The 25,711-nt window shown below is 38.0% G+C and overlaps 1 protein-coding gene across 19 annotated transcripts in view; it reads right to left on the minus strand.

Annotated features, from left to right (window-relative positions):
- Positions 1–25,711, minus strand: part of rims2 (regulating synaptic membrane exocytosis 2) — a 434,045-nt gene that overhangs the window by 249,721 nt on the left and 158,613 nt on the right. For all 19 annotated transcript variants that reach the window (XM_062980098.1, XM_062980109.1, XM_062980104.1 and 16 more), the window contains one exon: positions 4,833–5,746. In XM_062980098.1, the coding sequence (XP_062836168.1) occupies positions 4,833–5,746 (914 nt within the window). The remainder of the gene's footprint in view (positions 1–4,832; positions 5,747–25,711) is intronic.

A 25,711-nucleotide genomic window follows, 5' to 3' on the forward strand; every position in this document is an offset into this window, starting at 1 on the left:
TGCATTAGTGTAGATGGGGCTTTAAAAAATCTAAGAGTATTCTCAAACTACACACCTGCTATTTACAGTAAGTGCAGACTTCAGCTCTTTGGCTGATTAGGTAAATGTGAACACAGGCCATTAAAAGCAAACCATCTGACCAAATTGATAAATATAAACATAAATTCATCCCTAAGCAATATATCAAAGCAGAGAATTTTAAGGCAAAAGGACAGAAAAATTAAATTCTTCATTTAATTGTGAAGGAAGGTAGGAAGGTGGCATCATTAACAGGTAAAGAATACAAGAAGAAAAATTGAAGCATGGGAATTCCAGAAAAAAAGTAACTTAATTGCATATCAATTTATTTCTATTCCAAGTTCAAGGTACTGATTCCTACCTTACCTTTCACATACTGTATGGCAAGTTTCCAAAGTAAACCCTTATTGGTTTTCGGTGATCTGCAAATTTGTTAAAGATTCCCTCCAATTGATCATCTAGGTCATTGATAAATTTTTTGAAGTATTGGCCCCAGGACAGAATACTGGAGAACTCTAATCGTCTCCAGTTTTAAATTACCGTATATATTCAAGTAGAAGCCGAGTTTTTCAGCCCCTTTTTAGGGCTGAAACAGCCCCCTTCAGCTTATACTCGAATGAGGGTCCTGATTGGTTTATATTCAAGTCGGTTTATATTCGGGTCAGCTTATACTTGAGTATATAGGTAATCAGAGTTGGACAATCTTATCTTAAATTCCAGATTTAATTTTCAAAATATTAAATATTCAAAAACATTTAATCTACTGATGCCTCAGTTAATGTAATTTTATTGGTATCTATTTTTATTTTTGAAATTTACCAGTAGCTCCTGCATTACCCACCCTCATCTTATACATGGGTCAATACGTTTTCCCAGTTTTTTGTGGTAAAATTAGGTGCTTCGGCTTATATTTGGGGTGGCTTATACTCGGGTATATACTGTATATACGGTATGACTAGCCACATATAAATCTATCTCACAATGTTCCCATCTATTCCACATTTAATCATTTCACTAATCAAAATATTTATTATGAAGATGATCACATCTTTTGCAAAACCAGATTAAGGTAGTTGAGGTAGTTGTTACTGAATGTTTCTAATAGTTTCGATGACACTGAATTTGTTGTTTTAGCTGCCACAGAAGTGTCATAGACACATTATCAATTTTTACTGATGGCATAATCATGTGAAGCTACTATTCCATGGCAGTTATGTGATTACCAATAACAGCTACATATCGCCAAGGCCGTCATTATCTCTCCAATTGTATAACTGTGCTGATCTGCCGATTCATGGCCCTTCACTCATACTTCTGCAAATTCTCTTAATCCTGCCTTCCTGCACTTCCATTGCTCTGTAATATTTTAATTAATTTTTAAAAGCAATTTCACAGTTGCAGCTATGGTTAATTTAAAAAGGCCAAATATAATTACAAATGTAAAAACTAACAGGTTGGGAACAGCAAGGAGAAGGGGGGACAGGGGGAGAGGAAGAGAATCCTGCCCCTTGACATAACTTCAATGTCAGTGTGCCAGCACAGAAGTATAAAGGCCTCATTGCACAACGCAGGTGACAGGAACATAGTGCAATTCGCAGCTATTGACAGGTTTTTCCTGCTAACATGGGGAGATGAGTTAATCACGGAGTGGAAGCAAGCTTGGTTTTGGGATTTGCCTCATATCATGCAAGACAGTCCTGCATTGCTCCAAAAATGGAATTTCACATTTATTTTCCCCAGACTTCTTGGGAACTATGCAAGGTGCTACCAGAGGAAAAGAGAACTTGGGAAGAAATGATGGATGGATGGATGGATAGATGCATACATACATAGACTGACAAATAGAAATTTACAGGTATAATCAAATGCATGCTGTGGAATTTAGATTTTTACAAACTTGTTAATAATAAATGATAAAGTACTTTTGGGAGAACAAGTATCATGTTTACTTGTATTGGCATATACTACAGCTCTGTGAACTATTTACTTCTAAGTTAAATCGATCTTATACCCAAGTAAAAGTTCACAGGGGATTTAAATATTCGTATTTATAGAATTCCACTTCATTCCATACTACAAAATTATCCATATCAGAGAAATAAAGCAGCTACAGGGTGTGTGGGAGTGTAAGAAAAATGTATATTGAGGAGAAACTGAATTATAGGAGGACAGTGTCAAGGAAACAATATTTCTGCACATCTAACTTCCTTTGAAACGTTTATATTGCATTACACAAATAAACACTTTTTAGATAGCAATATTAGTCTGTTGCAGCAAAAACAACAAAGAATTTTTCACAGCAATAGCAGCTAACTAAATAAAAAATCAACTGAGTTTAACATTTTCAAACAAAGTTTTTAAACAAAAACAAATAACTTAATTAAATTATTTTTAGGTAACATAGTTGACTTAAGATGGAATATTACCATAAATGCATTTTCAGAATTAAATTATTAAATGGATTATCAATTCATTAAATAAGAGCTAATGCTAAAAAGTAGGATTTTCGTGCAGTAATACTTGCAAGTATAGCCCATGCTACCTAAATGCATACACTCCCAACATTTTACAGATGAAAACCAGGACACAGGTGGTTAAGCAGCATCAGTGTGATTAAGACAGCAAATGTTATTAAGGAGGACGAACATCCAAGCTAAGAAAGGCTGCAACTATTTGCCTTTGCCTGAATCTACTAATGAGGATAGAGCTAACTAAGGACTTCATCAGAGGGGGCTTTTTCCCCGTCTTCGGACACTACTGAGAAGCAGCCAAGACGAAACTCGCTGAAGGGCTACTTCCGGCGGGGCTTCATCCTAGCTCTATCCTGGCTGCATTTTGGCAGCATATTGAGACGCTACCTTTAAAACACTGGTGACTACCTGTGTTCTCATTGACTAAGCTGGAGATAGCACAGGACAAAGCCGGAGACAGATGGGAACCACCGTGGCATTATAAGGAGGCGATGCAGGCACTGCCTCACTGTTTCCCCCACTACCCCATGGATTTGTCCCGCTGCCCCTTGGATTCTCCCGCTGTCCCCCCGCTTATGGACCTCCATCAGATGAGGTCCTAAGTTTATTGTGAGCTAATTATGCAGTTTAACTCAGTTTGCAGCAACATAAGGGAAGTGAGAGGAGGAGAGAATATCTGAGACATTTTAAAAGCAGCTAAAAATTGAGACAACATAAGAGTAACTGGAACTGTCCCTGCCAAATCAGAACAGTTGAAGGTTATGTAAATGGAATGAAAAAAGTCTTAAGAATGTATGTGTGCCTAATTAATTTTATCACCAGATGGTTTAATAAATGCAAATGATTAGAGCACTTTGTTTATTTTAATTTTTGTTTAGAATGTGACAGGTTAGAATTCCAAGTTTAAAAGTATTTAAATAGCCAAGAAAATGATGGAAAGAGGTGGACCTTTTTGTATCTGCTCTTTATTAAATACTGCATTGAAGCTACTCATCAGTCCTAGGAAATTGAACTTCAGGGACTTTAGCTGAAACTCAGGTAAGAAGATAACATTATAACAGAATGGGAAACCAAAGTAAGATTTTGGGTAAGGTGGATTAACATGGAAGAAGACTTTCTCTAACGTGGGCAACCTCTCATTCAGTGCCTAACTGGGACCAATATTAGTTTCATTCCAGCACCATGTAATAATATAACTTATTACTTAAGCCTAAGTTATTTATAATAAAATTTGCATATACATAGTTCAGCTGCAAAATTGTTAAATATTCTGTATTCATTTAAATGGTTTGTATTGCTTTATATTTAAAATTATTTTAAATTGCTTATATTGATTTTACTTGTCTGCCACCTTGAGATACAGGATATCGAGCAAGATAGAAATAAAATAAAATAATTGTACACAAAACTGGTAACTCTTAAAACCTTTTAAACAATTCCTAGATATGACAATTTGCAAATATATTTGGTTCCTTTCTCAAAATCAGAATTAGACAAACACCCACCTGTTGCTTACATGGGAGGACCTCTAATCCCATTACCTTAGTATCAGAATGAAATTGTTTTTAGTAGAAAGAAGGGCAGACTATAGTCCCCTTTCTTGTTTTAGAATTTTAGTTCAGCATAAGAATTTGCTTACCCTCATTGTACCAAAGATTACATCATAGTATCCAAGCATCAAATAGTCAGATGAAAACATTGGCAAACTTGGATTTTGCCATTTCAACTGCAGAAATATGTTCTTCATATATCACGGAATTGCAAATTACAGCTATGGACAGTAATTGCTTCTCCATTTCCTTTGAATTCATGTGCTTAATTAATAATAATCATATCAGTCATTCACCAATGCACAAGAGAAACAAAAGTAAACTATTACTTTTTCCTAATATAGACTTCTCTCCTACTTCTTTGACACAATAGGGTTAACTGAATGTCAACAGATCCAATTCAGTCCCACCCACCCATCAATATATGAGTTTTTTATGTTAATGCTAATTCGGCATCACCTGATTTGTATGTGATAAAGCTCTTAGACACCTAGCTTTTTTGCATCTTTGTGAAGAAAGATAATCTTCTTTCTAAAAACAAAATCCCCACATCAACTATGTGTAGCATGGAGATTCAGAGATAATTATATAATTAGAACATATACAAAGTCCATCTGTAGAATAGAGCCCCATTATGATTACACTGAAGCTACTTTTAAAGATCATCATGAACTACCGAAGGTCACAGTAATTATTTAGTTCATTTGAAGTAAAATAAAACAATATTATAACAAAAACTAACCCACTAGGTATTCTTTACTAGCAAAATGTCAGATGTGAGGAGGATTCTTACCTTTCTCACTAACACTTTCACTTTCAATTTCTACATCATCACAGCTGGTATATTCTGGGGTAGAAGCCAACTCTTCTTCAGAACTGCTTAGTGACACTTGACGCATTTTACCACCCTTTTTTGTTTTATGAGGTTTTGGTGGAGGAGGCCTAACTGATTCCGACTGATCTGAACTTAATGAATCATTTCTTAACATGGTTTCCATTTTTTCACGTTTTGTTTTGCGGACAGCTGAGCTGGGATCCAAATGGTGCTGTTTCCTTAATGAATCAGTCCGCCTCATTTCTGGCCTATCAAAAGGAATTGGACTTCTCCTAGGAGTTGGAGGACTGTGATTTGTGGTCCTCTGCCGATTGGGACTTAGTCCCTGAGTTCTTTCCATTGAATATGAACGTTGGTCCATGGCAGCTCTGCGTTCAGATGCAGACCTTTGCCTTGATGGCCGTTCCATTCTCATCATCGATAGCCGGGAATCCTCCAATTCAGTATTTGCCAAAGACACATCACTGTGCCTTCGTTCATGGCGCGCTCGAGACACTTCAGCATGAATACGCATTTGTTCCTCATATGGTTGTGGTTTGACAGGATAACGAGCCAAATTAGGATCACTCCGGTACCGTGCTTGGTACTCTTCTTCCCGCCGCTGCCTCTCATAATCCTCTCTATTTTGTATTTCATCTTCTTCTAAAGGATATTCCCTTGAACGCCTGCGACTTCTCCTGTTAGAATCCCTGTAATCATCAAGTTCAGGTTCTTCATATAATTGAGTGCCATGCTGTAATCGTCTGTCTGCATAATCTGATGGTGATCTTGGCATTGCACTGTCTGATGTTGCATACTGTGAATAGTCGTCTCTCTCCTCCAGCTGGTTGAACCTTCTGTTTTGATCTCTGGATATTGATGGGCTTCTTTTTCTGTGTGTTCAAGAAAAAAAAGGAAATTTCATCAATATTTCTTATTTTTAAATTTTATCTGTAGCCAAGTAATCTAGTACTTAATATTTCCAACTGATGAAACTGCAGTAACTTTTTAACTTTCATACAATCTGGTTATTTAAATAGAAATGCATACCTTTAAGTTGAATTGGTTTTAAAGAGCTAGTGTAGAATAGCAGGTACAGGACTGAACAATTTAAATCTCATATCTACCAGAATACTCTCTAGTTGGCCTAAAGCAGTGGTTGCCAACCTTTGGGCCTCCAGGTGTTTTGGACTTCAGTTCCCACAGTTCTTAACAGCTGGTAAGCTGCCTGGGATTTCTGGGAGTTGAAGTCCAGAACACCTGGGCCCCCAAAGGTTGGGAACCATTGGCCTAAAGTAAGTCATTATCAACCATAGATGCATCTGAAATAGGTGAAGGGTAATGTCCCAGTGCTCAGGATTTCTATATTATTACTCAAACAATAACACAAAGTAATGGAATACAACTTTGCTATTATTTTAGTTCCATATATACATATACATAATTATTTTGGGTCTTCGGATTGTTCTTGGTCTGGATCCTCCCCTGTGGCCACTCCTGGGAGTTCATGACTCCGGTGGTTGTGCCCTCAGGTTCACTGGAACACCCAAGCCCCCTCACCACGTCAAGGTGACAATCCATCAAGGGGGTATTCCAATGAACCTGAGGGCACAACCACCGGAGTCATGAACTCCCAGGAGTGGCCACAGGGGAGGATCCAGACCAAGAACAATCCGAAGACCCAAAGACCTCAACAGCGGAGCAGGCGGAGGATAACATGGTACATGTTACAACGGCTGTGAAGGCGAAAGAAGGCTGCAACAGACTGAGAAGCCACTCTCGTTGTGTTAATCACATCACTGCTGGGACCTCAATCTGTGAAGACTGTGTGTTGACCGGCCGTGCACCGACCTCCACACATTAAAAAAAATCATGCACAGGTGTCCTCCAAGAAATGGAGGACCATCATCCTCGAACTATGAGGGATCGCCTAAATAAAAAAATACATAATTATAGAGAATGAGCACCCCTTATCCAGAATTCCATAATCCAAAATATTTCAAAATCCAAAATTGTCCACATGGTGGCTGAAATTGGGGCACCTTCGTTTTCTGATGGTTCAATGGTTCTGATGGTTCAATAATACAATTCTGTATTATTATACAGAATATTATGCACAAAATAAAGTTGCACAAAATATTGCATACATTGTCTTCAGGCTATAAAGTGTACATGAAACATAACTGAACTTCATGTTTAGACTTGGGTCTCATCTCATTATGTACATATAGGAAAATACAGGTATTCTATAATCTGAAAAAAAAATCAAAACTCTAAACATGTCCATGTGATGACTCATGGGCCATGTAGTCCCGTTCCTAGTACTATTGTGGCAGATGAAGAGGACAACTTGGGTTTCCCACCGTTTCAGCCAGAATTGGAGCCCTTGCACCTGCAAGATGTTTGCCCACAAGAAGTCAGCCAAACAAGCCTTGAGCAGAAATCTCCCCCGTTTTCTCGCCGGGATAATTATAATCGAGATAGAGGCGCTAGGGAGGCGAATCGCAGAAGCGCCAGAATTGCTGCCAGACAATTAGCTGATTAAGCCTGTTTCCCTTGGGAAATCTTAAGGAGTCATGCATCTGGACACAGTATGGGTTTCATTTCTTGTTCCCCAGGGAAAGTGTTCCTTGGCGGGAAAACAAGATCCTATATAGGTGTTTAACCGCAAGGGAATCCTTGCGGAGTCAATTCGTCAGCTTCGGGAGTGAAATCGTGTGTGGACTACGCTACTCCTGTTCCTTGTTTCCAGGACCTTGTTCTTGTTCCAACCCTGCCTTGTTTCACGGACCTTGCCACGGACCTCGCCACGGACCCTGTTCTCGTCTCTTGCTTCTTGTTGCCTCAAATCAAGCCTTGTTTGCCAAGAATCTATTTTGCTCTCCAGCCTTGTTGTCAAGCTCCATTGGACTAAAGGACCCTGTCATTTCCCCACACTTTGCTCGGCAAAGTGTGTGTTTCGGTTATTGGATTATAACTTTGGACTCTAATATCTCATATTGGACATTAATTTCCTGGACTATATTTGACCTTTCTTGAAAGGTCTACTTCTGAACTTTATTCTTCACCTGTTTTTATTTATATATTCCTTTAATAAAGATATTAGATAGATTCTGGTCTCTGCGCATGGTTATTGGTGCTCTGCAGCCTGGGCCTTGACAGTCCAAGCATTTCACGTCCAAAACTCCCAAGCATTTCAGAGAATGGATACTCAACCTAAATGTGTCTTAATTTCAAATTAACATGTATGATTGGATCCTTAAACAAGTTAACTGAGTCCCTGAGTCTCTTTGGGGAGAGAGGGCAGCTTATAAATAAAGTTTTATTATATTATTATTATGATTATGATTATGATGATGATTATTATTATTACGTTTCTTCTCCTCTCCACCTCTCTGAAGCCACAGGTTCCATTGCACTCAATGAGTTGTAGCCAACTGTTTCTATCTACATCAGAACAGCCCCCAAGATCCTGACACACACACACAGATTCCCAAATATCTGTTCCAGAAGTTTGGTAGACCCTTCTGAATTAAATTTAGAGGTGTGGAGTGCAAAGTTAGGAAGAGGAAATTCCACTGCATGAAATAAGAGTGTTGGAAGTCACTATGTTTTCCTTTTAAACATGCATGTAAAAGAATGCCTTGAGTGTTACCTTAGAATCTAGAAAATACTTATTAATTGGGCAAATTTCAAGAAAGGAGAAAGAAAGTAGACAATAATCCTCTCTTAAATGCTGATAAATAATATATGTATTTCTAATGGTTTTAATTTTCTGTGTGAATTTTAAAAAATACCGGAATACCAGTTTCTAACACAGAGTCACTAAAGTAAAAGAAAATTAAAAAAGGAAGCATTGAAAATTAGTATCAACACTATAGATTTTTTTAGTCATCACCTTCAGTTTATACCAAGGGGAATGTCTACATTGTAAACTTATTTGCTAAGACCCAATTGAAAGGACAAAGGAGGTGAGGGATTATCTACTGATAACTGGTTAGTAACAGAAAATAGTAGAGACTCCATTCATAGTTTTCCCTGTCAGCCAGTACTTCCAGAAAGCGAAGGTCAAAATGACAAATCTAAGTAAGGTAGCATCTGGAAGTGCTAAATGAGTGTGTATTTCTTTTCCACTGTCTACCCTGTGTCAGGAAGATGGAAGAGGAACAATGTCAGCCACCTACTGAGCCAGTACTTCCATGATCAGGGTAAGTCTTGAGGTTTTGCCTGCAGCTTTTATTATTGTGTGCCTTCAAGTCGTTTCTGAATTATGGTCACCCTAAGATGAACCTATTACAGGCTGAGAATATGTGATTCACCCAAGATCACCCAGGAGGTTTCCATGTATGAGTGGGAAATCAAACCTTTGTTTCCAGAAACTACTAAACCATATTGGCTCTCCCTCTTCAATTGTAATAGTCCCCACATTGGCAAATGATTACTTTTCAATAGTGTTCCCTCACTATTGGAACCTGGTTAGGTTCCAGGTCCACTCACAATAATTGAAAATCTGCGAAGTAGGGACGCTATATTTATTTTTATATTTTTACATTATTTTAGTAGTTATACACTATTTTAAGTCTTTATCAACCAATTGTGTGTTGATAAATCACCTCCTTCTCCTCCCATTGCTGCTTGGGGTCCTTTTCTCTCCCTTTGGCTTCTCCTTCCTCCCTTCCTTAAGCTGTAAATTGTAATTTTTTATGATCTATAATAGTCTTTTAGAGTTTAGTGAAAAACCGCGAAACTGCGAATCTGCAAAAAGTGAACCGCGAAGTAGAGAGAAAACACTGTATAGGATAGGACCACAAGAAAAAATAAAAAAGTTATGCTGAATAAAGTTTGATAATATGCGTTTTTCTCATCTGCTGCTTCCTGCTTCTCCTGAAAGTTGGGTAACATGATATCTTCAAAATCATTATACCAACTTACTTATTTAAAGAAATACCAATCAAGTCCTCATTCACAATCCAAATCCTTAATGGTTAAATATTCTTACAGCAACATACATGTAACTTTGACCATGGCTTCCACATTAGAAAGGTGGAATTAATAAAGTATTATGTGCTGGAATGTTTTGACTTTAATATCTGCCGGGAATATATTCATCAACATAACTTGATCAATTCACATATTACATGCTAAAAGACACAAACATTTTCCTAAAGCTAGATAGTACCTAAATCTAGATAGCATATGTGAAATGCTTTATTTCTGTGAAGTGGAAGTGCTATATACTGTATATATTCAAGTATAAGCTGACCCGAATATAAGCTGAGACACCTAATTTTACCACAAAAAACTGAGATAACTTATTGACCCAAGTATAAGCCGAGAGTGGGAAATGAAGCAGCTACTGGTAAATTTCAAAATAAAAATAGATACCAACAAAATCACATTAATCGAGGCATCAGTAGGTTAAATAATGAATATATATGGATATAGATATACAGGTACATGGATCTATATGTACATAGGATTTGCAAAGACCTGCAAACATATGAAGGGAAAATTTATATTTAAAATTAATGTATATAGATAGATAGATACAGATATATAAGTACATAGGGATTGCAAATGCATGCAGGGGGTTAATGCCTATATATCTGTAGGAGAGTATAACAAATATCTCAGGGGGAAATACTTTTGTAAGATTGATGGATATATATTTTTCTTCTTCCTGACTTGCAAGGGCTTCACTTCCTTTTCAAAACATTTCCTTTGTTTAAGAGCGAGGGAGGCTTTGGAAAATACACTGATAAGGGAGGGTAAGAGAGGAATATAACATATATTGCAAGCAATGGCCTCCAGATTCTGTTGCCTGGCCTTAGCCTTGACCCCGTTATAAGCCAAGGGAGGCTTTTCAGCTCAAAAAAGAGCTGAAAAACTAAGTTTATCTTCGAGTATATATGGTAAATAATATTTTAGAGAATTGTGCTAGACAGACACAATGGAATCTTTTTTTTAAAAAATGAATTCTTAGAGAATAATTGCCAGAAAGTTTTGAACTATTGCTTCTCCTATCTTCTTAGCAGAAGGACTCTATCAAACTCAATTTAAAAAAAAAAAAGAGAGAGAGATAAGATTGGTTTGAAACCTCTTTTTTTCTTTTTTCTTTTTTTGAGAAACCATATTGGCTTTTAGTAATTATGGCATTTCTTTCTAAGTGCATGCAGACTGACTGTTTAATGATCTGTTCTTTAACTTTTCCTGACCAAGCTGATTGCTCAGTAATTTCTTAGGCCCTCTTTTTTTGCCCTTTCTGGAGATGAGACAACATTTATACTCCAGTCTGATGGCACCTCTCCTGTTCTCCAAGAATTCTCAAAAATTATTGACAATTGCTTTGCAAATTTCTTTAGTACACTTAGTTACAGTTTATCTGGCCTCAGAGACCTGAATTCATTTAGTTATGTATTCATTTACTATCTCTTATCTATTCCAGCTACAGTTCTCTTACTACATGATTTACTCCATTTTCACCAATAAAAGCACTGTTTTCTTTTTGGGAGAAGACTAAGGGCCCTTCCAGACATAGCTAAATCCCAGGAGAAACTTCCCCAAAAACTTCCCCCACTTCCCTAAAAAATTTTACTAGAGGGACCTGTTGGTAGCACAGCAACCTCCTGCTCTTCTGGTGCGGGAAAATGACACATCAGGGCATGGAGGGGGTGGGAAATCCCTCAGGTAAATTGGGGGGAATGGGGGGTTGGAAGGGGAGGATTACCATTGTGGTTTTTCGGACTCTTTGATCCCAAAAAACCAGGATTGCTGTGGGATCACAGTCCCTGGAGTAAATCCCCACAGGGTCCCCACCTGGAAAGATCAGGACCTTATTTTAAGGTCCAGATCTATCCAGGTGTTTAATTAATCCAGAGTAAATGGGCAAATCTGAGTTATCTCTGGATTAATTCAGTTTTACCTGAGGTGTCAATTTGGATGCCTAAGGTAAAACCAAGACAGGTTCCGCGTTTTGGACCCTTTGGGCAAAGAGTGTATTGAATGGCTTGGCCTTCTCCTTATCCACTGTTAGCATTTCATCACAGAATCATAGAATCATAGAATAGTAGAGTTGGAAGAGACCTCATGGGCCATCCAGTCCAACCCCCCCCCCCCCCCCGCTAAGAAGCAGGAAATCGCATTCAAAGCACTCCCGACAGATGGCCATCCAGCCTCTGCTTTAAAACCTCCAAAGAAGGAGTCTCCACCACAGCCCGGGGGAGAGAGTTCCACTGTCGAACAGCCCTCACAGTGAGGAAGTTCTTCCTGATGTTCAGGTGGAATCTCCTTTCCTGTAGTTTGAAGCCAAACCTTTTCTACACAGTGGCCTGTCATTTCCTTGTTCCTCCTCTTCCTATGAACAAATAAATTTTAAAAAACAGACACTCATACAAACCACACCCTTTTTGTATTTTTAACCCGTTCATTTGGACTTTAGCCATTCTGACCTTTCTCTTACTAGCAATTCATCTATATTCCTCTTTGGTGATTTTCTTTCTTCCATTTCTTATACATTACTAATGTACCATTGAAAATATGTGGAAATGGTCTCTCATGCTTCCCCCATCCTATCATCTTTTATCACCATAATGCTGAGTGGACGAATCTGCCTAGACTCCTTGCTCCCACCCATCCCCACCCCATAGGAAAATACAGCAAATCATGAAGCTGTCACACAGATGTTTCAGGAGATGCAGAAAAGCAATCCTTTATTCAAACACTATTGCTTCCTCACCAGTATTTCCACCTGTCCCGAATAACTGATTTCCAGCAGAGAGAGAAACACAAGTGCCTTACAATGCTTCTAGATCCATCTCTCCAAATGTCAGCTCAGATAGATGCATTGGTCAAGAATGCTTACTGTCATCTTCAGCTGAAATGCCAGCTGTACCTCTTTTTAGAATTTGGTTGGTTAGCTTCAATAGTACAGAGTAGTGTTGCTGCTTCAAAGCCTGGCCGCTTTCTACCAAGGTTAACCGTTTGTTGGTCTGTTTGAATTGCACTGAATAGCCTTGCAGCTTCAATGCCTGGCTGTGTTATACCTAAGGGAATCCTTGTTTGGTGAGTTGAAGTAGCACCCTCAATCAAAGAGTCACTTTGAAGCCTGGCTATTTCCTTTGTAGGGGAATCTTTATTTGGGCAGCTTGAATTGCACTGAATAGTCCTGCAGGTTAAAAGCCTGGCCGTTTTCTACATAGGGCATCCTTGCTAGGCCAGGTTGAATGGGACAGAGTAGCCTCGTGGCTTCAAAGCCTGGGGGTTTTCCACCTAGGGTAAATCTTGGTTGGCCAGGTTGAATAGCACTGAATAGCCTTGCTGCTTGCAAGCTTGGCTGCTTTCTACGTTGCAGAATCCTTGGTTGGCCAGGTTGAGTAGCAATTAATAGTCTCGGTGTGGCAGATATGAATGCTGCAATTAGCCACCTTGATTAGCATGTAATGGCCTTGCAGCTTCAAAGCCTGGCTGCTTCCTTCCTGGGGGAATCCTTTGTTGGGAGGTGTTAGCTGGCCCTGGTTGTTTCCTTTCTGGAATTTTCCTGTTGTCAGAGTGTTGCTTTTTATTTACTTTCCTGATTTTAGAGATTATATTGTTCTGTATTATTATACCACAGTAATTATTATATATTATATTTATAATCTTATATCATCTGCTTAGAACAGGATTATATGAGGCCCCTTCTACACAACTGTATAAAATCCACACTGAACTGGATTATATGACAGTGTCGACTCAAGATAATCCAGTTCAAAGCAGATACTGTGGATTATGCGCCTTGGCATTCTGGGTTATATAGCTGTGTGGAAGAGCCCTGAGTCTACACTGCCTAATAATCAGTTCAAATAAGATAATCTGCATTTTGTAGGCAGTGTGGATGAGGCCTAAGTGCACTCTGCCTTTGCCCTAGGAGCGGGGGCCTAAATGCAGTAGGGCCTACTTTTCTGACTGGCAGTTAGGGGGAGAATGGTTCTTCCTCATCCTCCATTTGGACTGTTTTTTCTAGGTTTTTTTTTTATTGAAAGACATAGATTGGATGACTATGTCTTTTGTGGCCAAATTTGGTGTGATTTGGTTCAGTGGTTTTGTTGTTTACTCCATAGTAAAACCGCACATTACATTTCACACATACTAGCTGTGCCCGGTCACGCATTGCTGTGGCAAAGTATGGTGGTATGGGAAATAAAGTATTGAGGAATTGGTGGTAGTTAAGGTAAAGGGTAAAGGTTTTCCCCGACATTAAGTGCAGTCGTGTCTGACTCTGGGGGTTGGTGGTTACCTCGATTTCTAAGCCGAAGAGCTGGTGTTGTCCATAGACTCCTCCAAGGTCATGTGGTATGAGTGCATGGAGCACCGTTACCTTCCTGCTGGTAACCTATGCATCTACTTTCATTTGCATGTTATTGTACTTTAGGGTTGGGAGAAGCTGGGGCTAACAGTGGGGGCTCTCTCCGCTCCCCCAATTCAAACCTGCGACCTTTCGGTCCAGACATTCAGCAGCTCAGCGCTTTAATACACTGTGCCATCAGGGGATATTATTTCCTTTAGGAATATAAAATATTTCTGATTGGGGTTTTTTTTGTCTGTTGGAGGCAAGTATGAATGCTGCAATTAGGCGAAATGATTAGCATGTAATGGCCTTGCAGCTTTAAAGCTTGGCTGATTCCTCCGTGAGTGAATTGTTTGTTGGGAGGAGTTATCTGGCCCTGATTGTTTCCTGTCTGGAATTCCCTTGTTTTCAGAGTGGTGTTCTTTGCAATATTTTATGTGCTTCTATTGTCTGTGGCCCTCAGAAAACAGAGGATTTGCCAGACTTTGGTGATGGGAATACTTTGTTGGGAGGTGTTAGCTGGCCCTGATTGTTTCCTGTGTGGAATTCCCGTTTACAGAGTGTTGTTCTTTATTTAGTGTTCTGATTTTAGAGATTATATTGTTCTGTTTTATTATACCACAGTAATTTTTATATTACTGTGTTTTTGTGTTTTTGAATACTTGGAGCCAGATTGTATTCCTTTTTACGGTTCACAGTAACACAATAATACTAATAATAATAATAATAGTAATGATAGTAATAATAATGACTTTGGTAATACACAGTGCTTCACTCCCTTCTCAGCTTCCTTTCTGGAAGAATCCTTTCTTGGGAGGTGTTAACTGGCACTGATTGTTTCCTCTGTGGAATTCCCAATTTCCCTGCTTTCAGAGTGTTGCTCTTTATTTACTGTCCTGGTTTTAGAGATTATATTGTTTTGTATTATTCTACCACAGTAATGATTTCATATTAGAGTAGAATCTCACTTATCCAATATTCGCTTATCCAATGTTCTGGATTATCCAACGCAGTCTGCCTTTTAGTAGTCAATATCTTTGTAGTTTATGTTTTAAATTCATTATGATATTTTGGTGGTAAATTTGTAAATACAGTAATTACTACATAGCATTACTGCGCATGGAACTACTTTTTCTGTCTAATTTGTTGTATAACATGATGTTTTGGTGCTTAATTTGTATAATGATTACCTAATTTGATGTTTAATCGGCTTTTCCTGAATCCCTTCTTATTATCTATCATATTCACATCCAATGTTCTGACGGCCTGTTTATGTTGGATAAGTGAGAGCGTGTTGTATATTTATAATCTTATATTATCTGTTTACAACTGGATTATATGAGGCCCCTTCTATACAGCTGGATAAAATGCACACTGAAGTGGATCATATGGCAGTGTGGACTCAAGATAATCCAGTTCAAAGCAGATAATATAAGATTATAAATGGGTTATCTAGCTGTGTGGAAGGGCCTTGAGTCTACACTGCCATATAATCCAGTTCAAATTTGATAATCTGTATTTTATAGGCAGTGTGGAAGAAGGCTAGTTGAAGAGGCCCTGGGCTGAGAGGGTTGCTAGGAGACCAAGTGGGCGGAGCTTAGCCTTCTAACTGGCAGCAATTGGATAAAAACAATTATTCATCTCCCTCTAATTAGGACTTTATTTTTCTTTTCTTTTTCTTGTATTAACCTAGAGGCGTGGATGATGGGTTGTGTTGTTAAATTTCGAGGTTGGGGGGCCTTTAGTTTTGTTGTTTTGTCGGTCGCCGGGATTCCATCACTCTTTTAAATATATAGAATATAGATTAAAGCTCTATCTCTTCCAGAAGGACAGAATTTTAAGTTGACATTTTATATGTATGGGTGATTTTAACGAGTAATGGTTTGTGTTTTAATCTTAGGCTTATCTGTTTTAATTGATGTTTTAATGCAGTTTTATGTGCTTTAGTTATATATTGTTTTTATGGATGCTGTACCCCACCTCAAGCTTTGATGAGAGGCATGTAAGAACTTTTAAAAATCATCATCATTCCCACTTCCATGCACCCTCACTATCTCTCTGGCAACAGGATAATCTTGGGAGGCTAGTTCACTTTTTAAATTTTTTTTAATATAAATTCCAGTTGATCTGAGTTTCCAGGGGATCCTTGTGCTATCTTCTTCGCTTCTCACTAGGAGCACCAAATCTTACAAATGTGACCCTTTCTCTTCCTCCTCCTCCCATTGCTCAGACTGAGTCAAAACAAGCAATAGCAGAAATCCCATTAAGTTATATTGAAAAGTAGTGAATTACAGGCTTGGCTGTTATAGGGAAGAAAATAATATAATTTCTCAAAAAGCAACTAATAGCCAAAGTAATTTATCACAAGCAATAACTTACATCTAAACTCTGATAGTAATATTAAGAGAAATGTAACAATAAAATTTAAATTAAAGAAAGTAATTTAGTATGAATATATCATTTCTTGAAAAATGTATTAACAGGACTCTGGTAATCACTGGGATTTCCTATATGGGTTCACCTTTTGGCTAAAATCTAAAAAGTTACTTTATACATGTCAAAGATAAAAGTCCCAGTAATAATAATAATAACTTTATTTTTGTACCCCGCCTCCATCTCCCCGAAGGGACTCGGGGTGGCTTACATATGGCACAAGGTGCCTAAAACAACACATAAAATAAACACAGTACAATACAAAATAAAACCACTAGTATATAAAAACAACAATTTGAACTCAGAACAGCGCCCAATAACCTATAGTGTCAATTATCGTTAAAACATGGCCAACTGTAAACAAGAAAAAAGGAAAGGGATAGTGCAGTAACACTTTTCTCTTTTCATCTTTACAGAAAAAGGACTTTTCTGCCCTTGTTTTACTGTTTTTTTATTTCTTGATGTAATGTCTATTATCATCTATTGTATTACTTTTAATTGTGCTATGATATGCTGTTTTTATATTTTATTATATTGTATTGCTCTGGGCATGGCCCCATGTTAGCAGCCCCGAGTCCCCGTTGGGGAGATGGTGGCGGGGTATAAATAAAGTTTTATTATTATAATGTCTTAATATGAATTGCTTTTTAAAACCCCTAGTTTCCAAGATTTACAATATGGCTTAAAGGTTCTCCATTGCAAAGCGCACAAATTCAAAACTCCATACAGTGCATAGAAAACAGCAAGTTCTGTAGTTCTTCAATTCTATGAAGAAAAGATGCACATTTGTTTATAATTGTAAATGAAATTACTTATTTTGGTATTGGGCTGAAGTATTAAAACTATTCTTTTAAATTTCACAATAAAGATGTTTAACTTAAAGCTTATTAGGATCCAAATTACAACCACCAGAGGAAATATATGTTTGACCTCACTGCTGCTTCAAATATTTTACACATGAAATATATCTCTGAAGCAACCTTTGGCAATACAATACAAGCAGAACACGCAGGGCTAGCCTTAAATTTAGTCATGATTACAGAAGACCCACTAACCCCAATCACAGCTAGCTATCTTAACTTCTCTTAATTTCGTTCCTGCCCTAGCCACAACTAATTCTGGATCCAGCCACATGATTTACTGAGCACCAACAGTAATGAAAAGCAATGATAGAAACAGTAATACAAAACAATAACATAAACACATCAGACTGGGTTGATAAAGTAGCATTTTCTTAATATCCAGATATACAAAATTTACTATTACGGGAGCCAGAACAAAATTATATATGTAAAGAGATAAATTATATTCTGGCTAAAATGCTTGTTGTTTTGTTTTTTTAAATACATCAACTGTGAATAAGATTTTTAAAAGCCTCTTTTATTTAAAAAAAATGTATTTGTTTTTCCAACAGGTTTTTTAGCTACTGCCTTTAAAATAGTTTTTAAACAAAGTGATTAGTTAGCATACTATCATCATCTGCACATTTCTCATTTTCTTTACCTTCTGTTCAGCCACTGCACACATGGAAAGTTAGAATCATCACGTTCCTGAGAATGCATCAATTTCTGTGCAGCCTACCGCTTCATTTAATCCTTGTATCTTTGAGGAAACCATGTGAAATGTCACGTAATTTAGGATCTAAACAATTTTTTCATAAACTACCCTCTCCCCACCACAAATTACAAATTAAAACTCATGGAGGGGGAGATAAATTATATTACCCCAAACTGATAGTTATTTGAATCTGAATGCTGACCCAGTGGAAAAGCTGCGGACTACATGAGAGGATGGTAACAGTTTAATGCTGTTACCATGTGCTGTATATAGCCAGAGGTCAAGTAAGAATTTACCCTGTAAGAAGGATTATAGTACTTAGCTGATTACTGCCTTGCTGCAGTACTATTGCAAGCAAAATGCACATCACCAAGCATTTCCAAACTGTTTAAAATTGCCTAACTTTAAAGTTACCTCATAAAAGTTTAAAATGTTGAGCTTCTCGCAATGAAACTTATTTAAAATCTGTAATACAGAATAGATAAAACAGTGGGAACACTTGTTTAAAAGCTTCTTCCCAAATAATCTGTGTAAACCATGAATAACTTTGTTTAAAGTTAGTAGACAAGAATAAATTAAATGTGGGATAATTTCCCTCTAATTTGTATTCTTTCATATCCAAAACTGGAAATGGAGCAGTGAAAAACAATTTAGAGAATGATTCCTATGGAATAAAAGATGAAGGAAAGTTGGCCTTTGGACATGTAGAAAAATAAGATAAAGCACTGCATGCCAAGTTTCCTTTTGTTTTGGTCTAAAGCAAATGAACCAAACTCTCATCTACTACAAAAATAAGAAAGCAATGACACAGAGATCCAGCATAATGTAGTGATATGAACATTTGGCTATGACTCTGGAGACCAGAGTTTCAATCCTCGCTCAACCACAGAAACCCCTTGGGTGACCATAAGCAAGTCACACATTCTCAGCTTCAGGTCCCATCTACACTGCCATATAATCCAGTTTCAGATTGCAGATTAACTGCATTGTATTGGATTATATGGCTGTGTAGTCTCATAATCCAGTTCAAGACAGTTCAGTCCTACTTATTGTCTTTTCATTTCATTAGGATAGATATGGAAACCAAATGAGTTCTGACTTTAAAATGAGCAGAATGGCATCTATCTTCCTTTTCCTTGAATTTCAGAAAGTGGCTGAGGTGCACAAGGAATGAGGAATTATTTTCTTCACAATGCGAACACTGCAGAAGTTTAAAGTCAATTTCACAGTGTTCAAATATTGCTCAAAATAGAAAAAGAAAAACATTTTGATGCCAGCCATGGATGCAGGCGAAAAGTCAGAAGAAAACAGCCCGAACATAGAACACAGCTGGAATATTAACATAGCTATTCAAGGGGGGAGAAATTGAAGATGAATCCACAACTTCAGACAGTGAAGTGGAAGCTACACTGAAAGCACTTCTGAAAATGAATCACCAGGTAGAGATAGCAACTTCTTCATGATAGAATCCACTTAACTTTTACCTAAAATCTTCCAGCAAATCCAGATTCCAAAACAGTGGTCAACAGATGTTCAAACTGGTTTCAGAAAACAGGTACTAGGAATAAAATTGTAAACATACATTGGATAATGTAGCATACCAAAGCATTTCAGAAAAAAACCAGTCTGTTTTATAGATTACCGCAAACCTTTTTATTGTACAGATCATTAAAAAGAAGTGGATGTGCCACATTTGATTGTCCTGAGATGTACATTGTACTCAGGGCAGGAGGACACCATCCAAACAGACAATAGAAAAATAAAATGGTTTCCAACTGGCAAAGAGGTCAGATGAGGTTGCATTTTATCACCCAGTCTCTTTAATCTGTATGCTGAATATATAATATGGAGAGCTGGATTAGACTCTGAGGAAGGAGGCATACAAAGTGGAGGAAAGAGCATCAATATTTTAACATATGCATATGACACAATACTACTAGCAGAAAATAGAACTGGGACTCAAGGCAGCTTATAGCTGAAAAGAACCATACATTTAAAAATGTGAACATTAAAATAGGCAACAATGACATTGAAATAGTTTTTAAAATGCATACCTTGCCTCAGTCATTAATCAGAATGGAAACTGTTCTCAAGAAATCAGAGCACTAGGACTTGGAAGGCAGCTATGGCAGAACTGGACTAGGTTCTCCAATATAATGATATATCACTGAATGCCAAGGTCAGGATTATCTATGCCATATTAATTTTTTCAATGTATGTTTGTCAAAGCTGGAGGGCAAGGGGAGAAGCAGATAGGAGGGAATCATCAACTTGTTTAAAATGTGGTACTAGAAGAGAGTTCTGTAGATACCACTGACTGTCAAAAAGACAAATAAATAAGTCCAAGAGCAAATCAATCTTGAACTGTCCCCAGTAGCCAAAATGACTGAACCAAGACTTCCTTACTTGGGCATATCATGAGAAAACATGACTCACCAGAAAAGACCATTGGAAAAAGGGTAAAAGTACATTACTGAATAGTGTCAATCACGGAAGCTACAATCCTGAATTTGCAAGACTTCAACAGAATTGTTAACAACATGGACTCTTTGAGTTTCTCTTTCGTAGAGTCACCATAGGTCAGTGACTCTCAGCCTGGGATCCCCAGTTGTTTTTGGCCTACAATTCCCAGAAATCCCAGCCAGTTTACCAGCTGTTAGGATTTCTGGGAGTTGCAGGCCAAAAACATCTGGGGACCCCATATTGAGAACCACTGCCATAAGTTTACATCATCATGACAGCAATAAACAAATACCTGTAATTCCAAAAGTTTAATTCACATAGTAGTAACTTTGGGTCCATCACTGCTAATTTGGTGGCAAGGCAACCACCAGAGGCTGGAGGAGGCATTTCATTTTAAAATGCCACCTGGGGAGCATGTACTTTGTTTTAGGGTGCTTCCAGACATACATTGAACTCACTTCGGAGAGGGTTTAAGAAACCTGCTCTGAAGTGGGCTTAAGTCCACACAACCTGGGGGGGGGGGCGGTAACTATTGCGCTGCAGTGGGGCCACCCCAAGTCCCCCTTTAAAAGCCTTAAAAATACAGGAAATATTTCCAACCCCCCCCCCCCCCGTGCTTCCTGATGTGTCATTGGTACTTTCCAGGACCCAGCAGAGACTACTAACGGTGGCCCAGTAAGGTTTTCTTTATTTTTAAGGCTTTGGGGAAAGGGGAAGGGGGGGCACCATCTCACATATTTGGGCTCCAGGAGCCCAAAAGGTATGAAATGGGTGTGTGGACGGAACTCTGGGTAGTCACAAGACTACCCATGGGTCTGTCCCCACAGGGCCCATAGCCCATTAGAACTGGGTCTTTCAGAAAGGCCCAGATCTAATGGGCTATCTAATTAATCCTGCTTTGTCTCAGATTAATTTGCTTTTACCGGAGGTGTCGTTTGGTAAAAGCACAAGAGCTCTCGCATTTTGGGCCCTATCTAAATGGGCCCTAGAGAACAGGAAGTGCAGCCTGCATGCTGCATGCAGACACCTGGACCCATATTTGTGTCCCCCAAAGGCAACAACAGCATTTATGTTCAAATTAACCTGATGCTGAAACATGATAGTGGAATAATCATCTGAAAATGCCAGCCACAGATACAGTCAAAACATTAGGAGAAAATGGTGGCAGAAACCACACAACACCCCAATGATTCCAACCATGAAAACCTTCGACAATACATAAAGCAGTTGATTAAAAATACAGAAAAAGGGATTCCATTAAATTAAAACAACAGAAAAAAAACTTCCTGATAGTAAGAGCTGTCCCACCTGTTCTGTGAATGGGACTTTGTGAGTTGTATTTGTCTGTTTGTTTTAACCATGTTGATACAATCTTGAGCCACAGGGAACTACAGTAATAAATTATTATCATAATTGACATATTTTAACAGGCAGAATTAAAAATGACCATCAGCAGCAAATTCTCTATCAGTTCATAGAATAATAAGAGTTGGAAGAGACCACATAGGCCATCTACTCCAATCCCTTAATCCTACTTCTGAGCTACACTCAGCTGTCCACATTTGCAGATGTGGAAGGCTGACTTTATTATGTACAGAAAGGATGCATTTATGTATTTCAGATAGAATTTACAAAGGTATAGGAATAATATATCTAAATTTATCCATAATGAGCAGAATATGACAGTACCAGTGTGAGGGGCAGCATGTACAGTTGTACCTCTCTTTTTTCATAGAAGTTGTTGTATATGCCAAAATGGTAAAAGGAAAAGACTTCCACTTCACAGTATTGCTTTTGCTGGATGTGTATAATGCTTTAAGCTTGCCCTCGTTCCTCTTTTGTGTTAAAGACCAGCCCTGCTGCTGACTCAACCAGCTACACTGCACAAGCATATGTCAAATGCCATTTTGTCACTATGAAGGGCAGTCACTTCTACAGCTACATTCTCGTGTCTCCTCTTGTTTACAACAAATGTTCACAATTCATCATAACCATCAATATTTGCATAACTGATACACTCAGAAGAAAAGCTATATTTCCAATTCAGATCCTCTAGCTCCCAAACCCATTATTTTGCATGATCTCACATGTCCACTGATTTCAATAATAATTAAAACCATGATTTTAAATCATTGCTTCATATAGGTTTCTATTAAAGTTAACTCTCAATTAGAGACAACAAAAATATAGAAAAAGAAAGTAATTTGTAAGTAAGGCCATGAATCTCAAATATACCCTAGAACAGTGCTTCTCAAACTAGCTGACATGGAGGACTAACAATTATTCCCCCACCCCACCCAGCACAATGAAATAGGGACCAATGCCATATTTACACACTGGTTGCCATTTTTTGTTTCTCACCAGGAAATTCAACAGGGAGCAGCAGCCAATGGCTCAGGGACAGATCCTGGTTCAGGCACTGTCACTCTCGCCCACTTCTACATTGCCATATAAAATTCCAGATTATCTGCTTCGAACTCGATTATAGACTCATATAATCCAGTTCAAAGCAGATAATGTGAATTATCTACTTCTAATCAGGATTATATGGCAGTGTAGAAGGGGCCACAGTAGCATTACTCTAGAACAGAGGTCCCCAAACCAAGGCCCATGGGCCAGATGTAGCCTTCCAAGGTCATTTATGCCCCCCGCCCGCCCTAAATATTAGACTTAGAGTCGCCCTAAGTCTGAAGCAACTTGAAGGCAAACAACAACAATCCTAATTAACTTGACTATCTCATCAGCCAGAAGGAGCCCAATACTTCTCATTGAAATACTAATAAATTTATGCAGGTTCAAATTATTCTTTGTTTTAAATATTTTATTATTTTTTTGTGGTTTTGTGTTTTTTTGCACTACAAATAAGATATGTTCAGTGTGCACAGGAATTGGTTCATATATTTTTCAAGCTATAATCTGGCCTCACAAGTCTGAGGGACTGTGAAATGGCCCTTTGTTTAAAAAAATTTGAGGACCCCTGCCTTAGAACAAAGTTTCTTAAACTGTGACAGTGATCCCTATCTGAAAGTGGGGGTTGAAAAGAAATGTGTAGCCTACCACCTTGTGGCTGTTTTAGACATCTACATGAACCTGTCAGCAACAAAATGCAACAAATGCTTCAGCTGTACTTCATAAAAAAGGAAAATTACCCTGTCTTGTTTAGAAAGCTGGTTTCACTTGATGGCTATTTTATATACATATATAACTGGAGTTGCATAAAACTTTCTCAGTGAAAGGGGGTTGCAATTGGAAAACGTTTTAAAAGTCCTGCCCTAGAACACACAATATTTTATCTGAAAAATATGAGGTAATACAGTGGATTAAGATTAATTTCTGTAAAAATTTGTTCCTACTGTTAATTTTCTCATTGGGAGACCTCTGATAAGCTTCTTTGGACCTCAAGAACTTCAAAAATATTTTATTTGTACACAAGAGTTGTATGAAAACTGAACAAAAAGACATAACCTTTACTGTGTCATTTTTAATTTATATTATGTCTTGTTTATTGGTTGGATGTATTATATGGCATTGAATATTGCCATTATATGTTGTTAACTGCCCTGAGTCCCCATCGGGGAGATAGGGCGGTTTACAAATAAAAAATATTATTATTATTATTATTATTATTATTATTATTATTATTATTATTATTATTATTATCCTTCATTATTTTTTTGCCCACAGTAATCGGAAGAACACCCTACAATTCTTCCCTATAGTATTCAACTTAGGCATGGTTAGAAATGTTAGCCCCTTGACTGAAGATGAGCAATGCCCAAGAATTTCACTAATATGGATTAAAAAACGTTTGAAAACAAAAAAAACAAGAAAGAAGTCTGCCATTGTTAAGCTCACTTCGTAAATGTTAAAGCCCCTAGGAAATCGTTCGCCTCCTCTTTTATTTCACAAGTTTGACAAAAATGAAGTCTTATTTACTAAACTAAATGTAGATATATAATTTCACATATCAGTGTTGTGGTCTGAGAAATGGAATATAATTCTGGAGATCAGAGTTTGAATCCTAGATCAACCATGGAAACCCAATGGCTGACCTTAGGCAAGAGAAGCACTCCCAGCCTCAGAAAAAGGCAAACTCAAACCCCTTCTAAACAAATATTGCCAAGAAAATCCCATGATAGCTATGTTTGAGAGATGCAATAAGTTGAGACGCATAACAACAACTACAACAATAAGGTTACTATTTATAACTGTTAGTGAACAAGGTTTTGTTTCTGTGGACATTTGTACCAAATGTCAAAGTTAGTGTTCCAATCAATGGAGCTGTGTGCAAGTCATAGAAACTAACTGAAATGCTAAGACTGAAAACCCTTTCTGGCCCCATCTACAGTGCCATATAATACAGCACAATACAGTTAAAGTGCATTTTACTGTAATCTGCCATTATATGGGGCAATGAGACAACTAAGGGGTCATCACACTTCCCTTTCAACCTCCCAACCCCAAGGCATATCTATATGAGTAAAGTAATTCAGCTGCCATTCAAATTTATCAACCCAGAGCTGCCCTGGATTCACCCCATCATCCCATACCTAGGTGTAATATAATGAACTGAGATTGTATTGCTGTCCACTTGCCAAATTCAAGGCAGAAGTTTCTGTTTCTGCTTCCCATCAACCCCCTCATTGTTGATTTCATGGCGGAGCATCTCATTCTGAGAAAGAGGACTCTGCCAGGAAGTTGTTTGACCAGGAAGGCAGTGTGGACTCAACAAGAAAGGAATCAGAAACTTCCCTATCTCACATTGTCACTTAAAGGGATCTTTAATATCAGAAAGCATACACCCCAGTAAGTAGCACTGAACATGTTAAAAATGGCAACCCAGCAATCTATTTGTTTCCCATCCCCTGAAGCCACCCCTATCTAGATTGTACACACATAACACCAGATTTTCCTGGAAACAGCAGGGCAAGAAATGAATTTCTGTATATTGTGTTAAAGCTAAGAGAAGTACTTTCACTGCTAAAGAAGCTGTACATCCTGTGTGACAATCAAGGCAGCTATGAACTGACTACAATGCATTTTGTCTGTGTATCCAGACCCGGATAATTTATCCACAGTC

This window comes from Anolis carolinensis, chromosome 4 (genome assembly GCF_035594765.1).
Source record: "Anolis carolinensis isolate JA03-04 chromosome 4, rAnoCar3.1.pri, whole genome shotgun sequence".
NCBI lineage: Eukaryota > Metazoa > Chordata > Lepidosauria > Squamata > Dactyloidae > Anolis > Anolis carolinensis.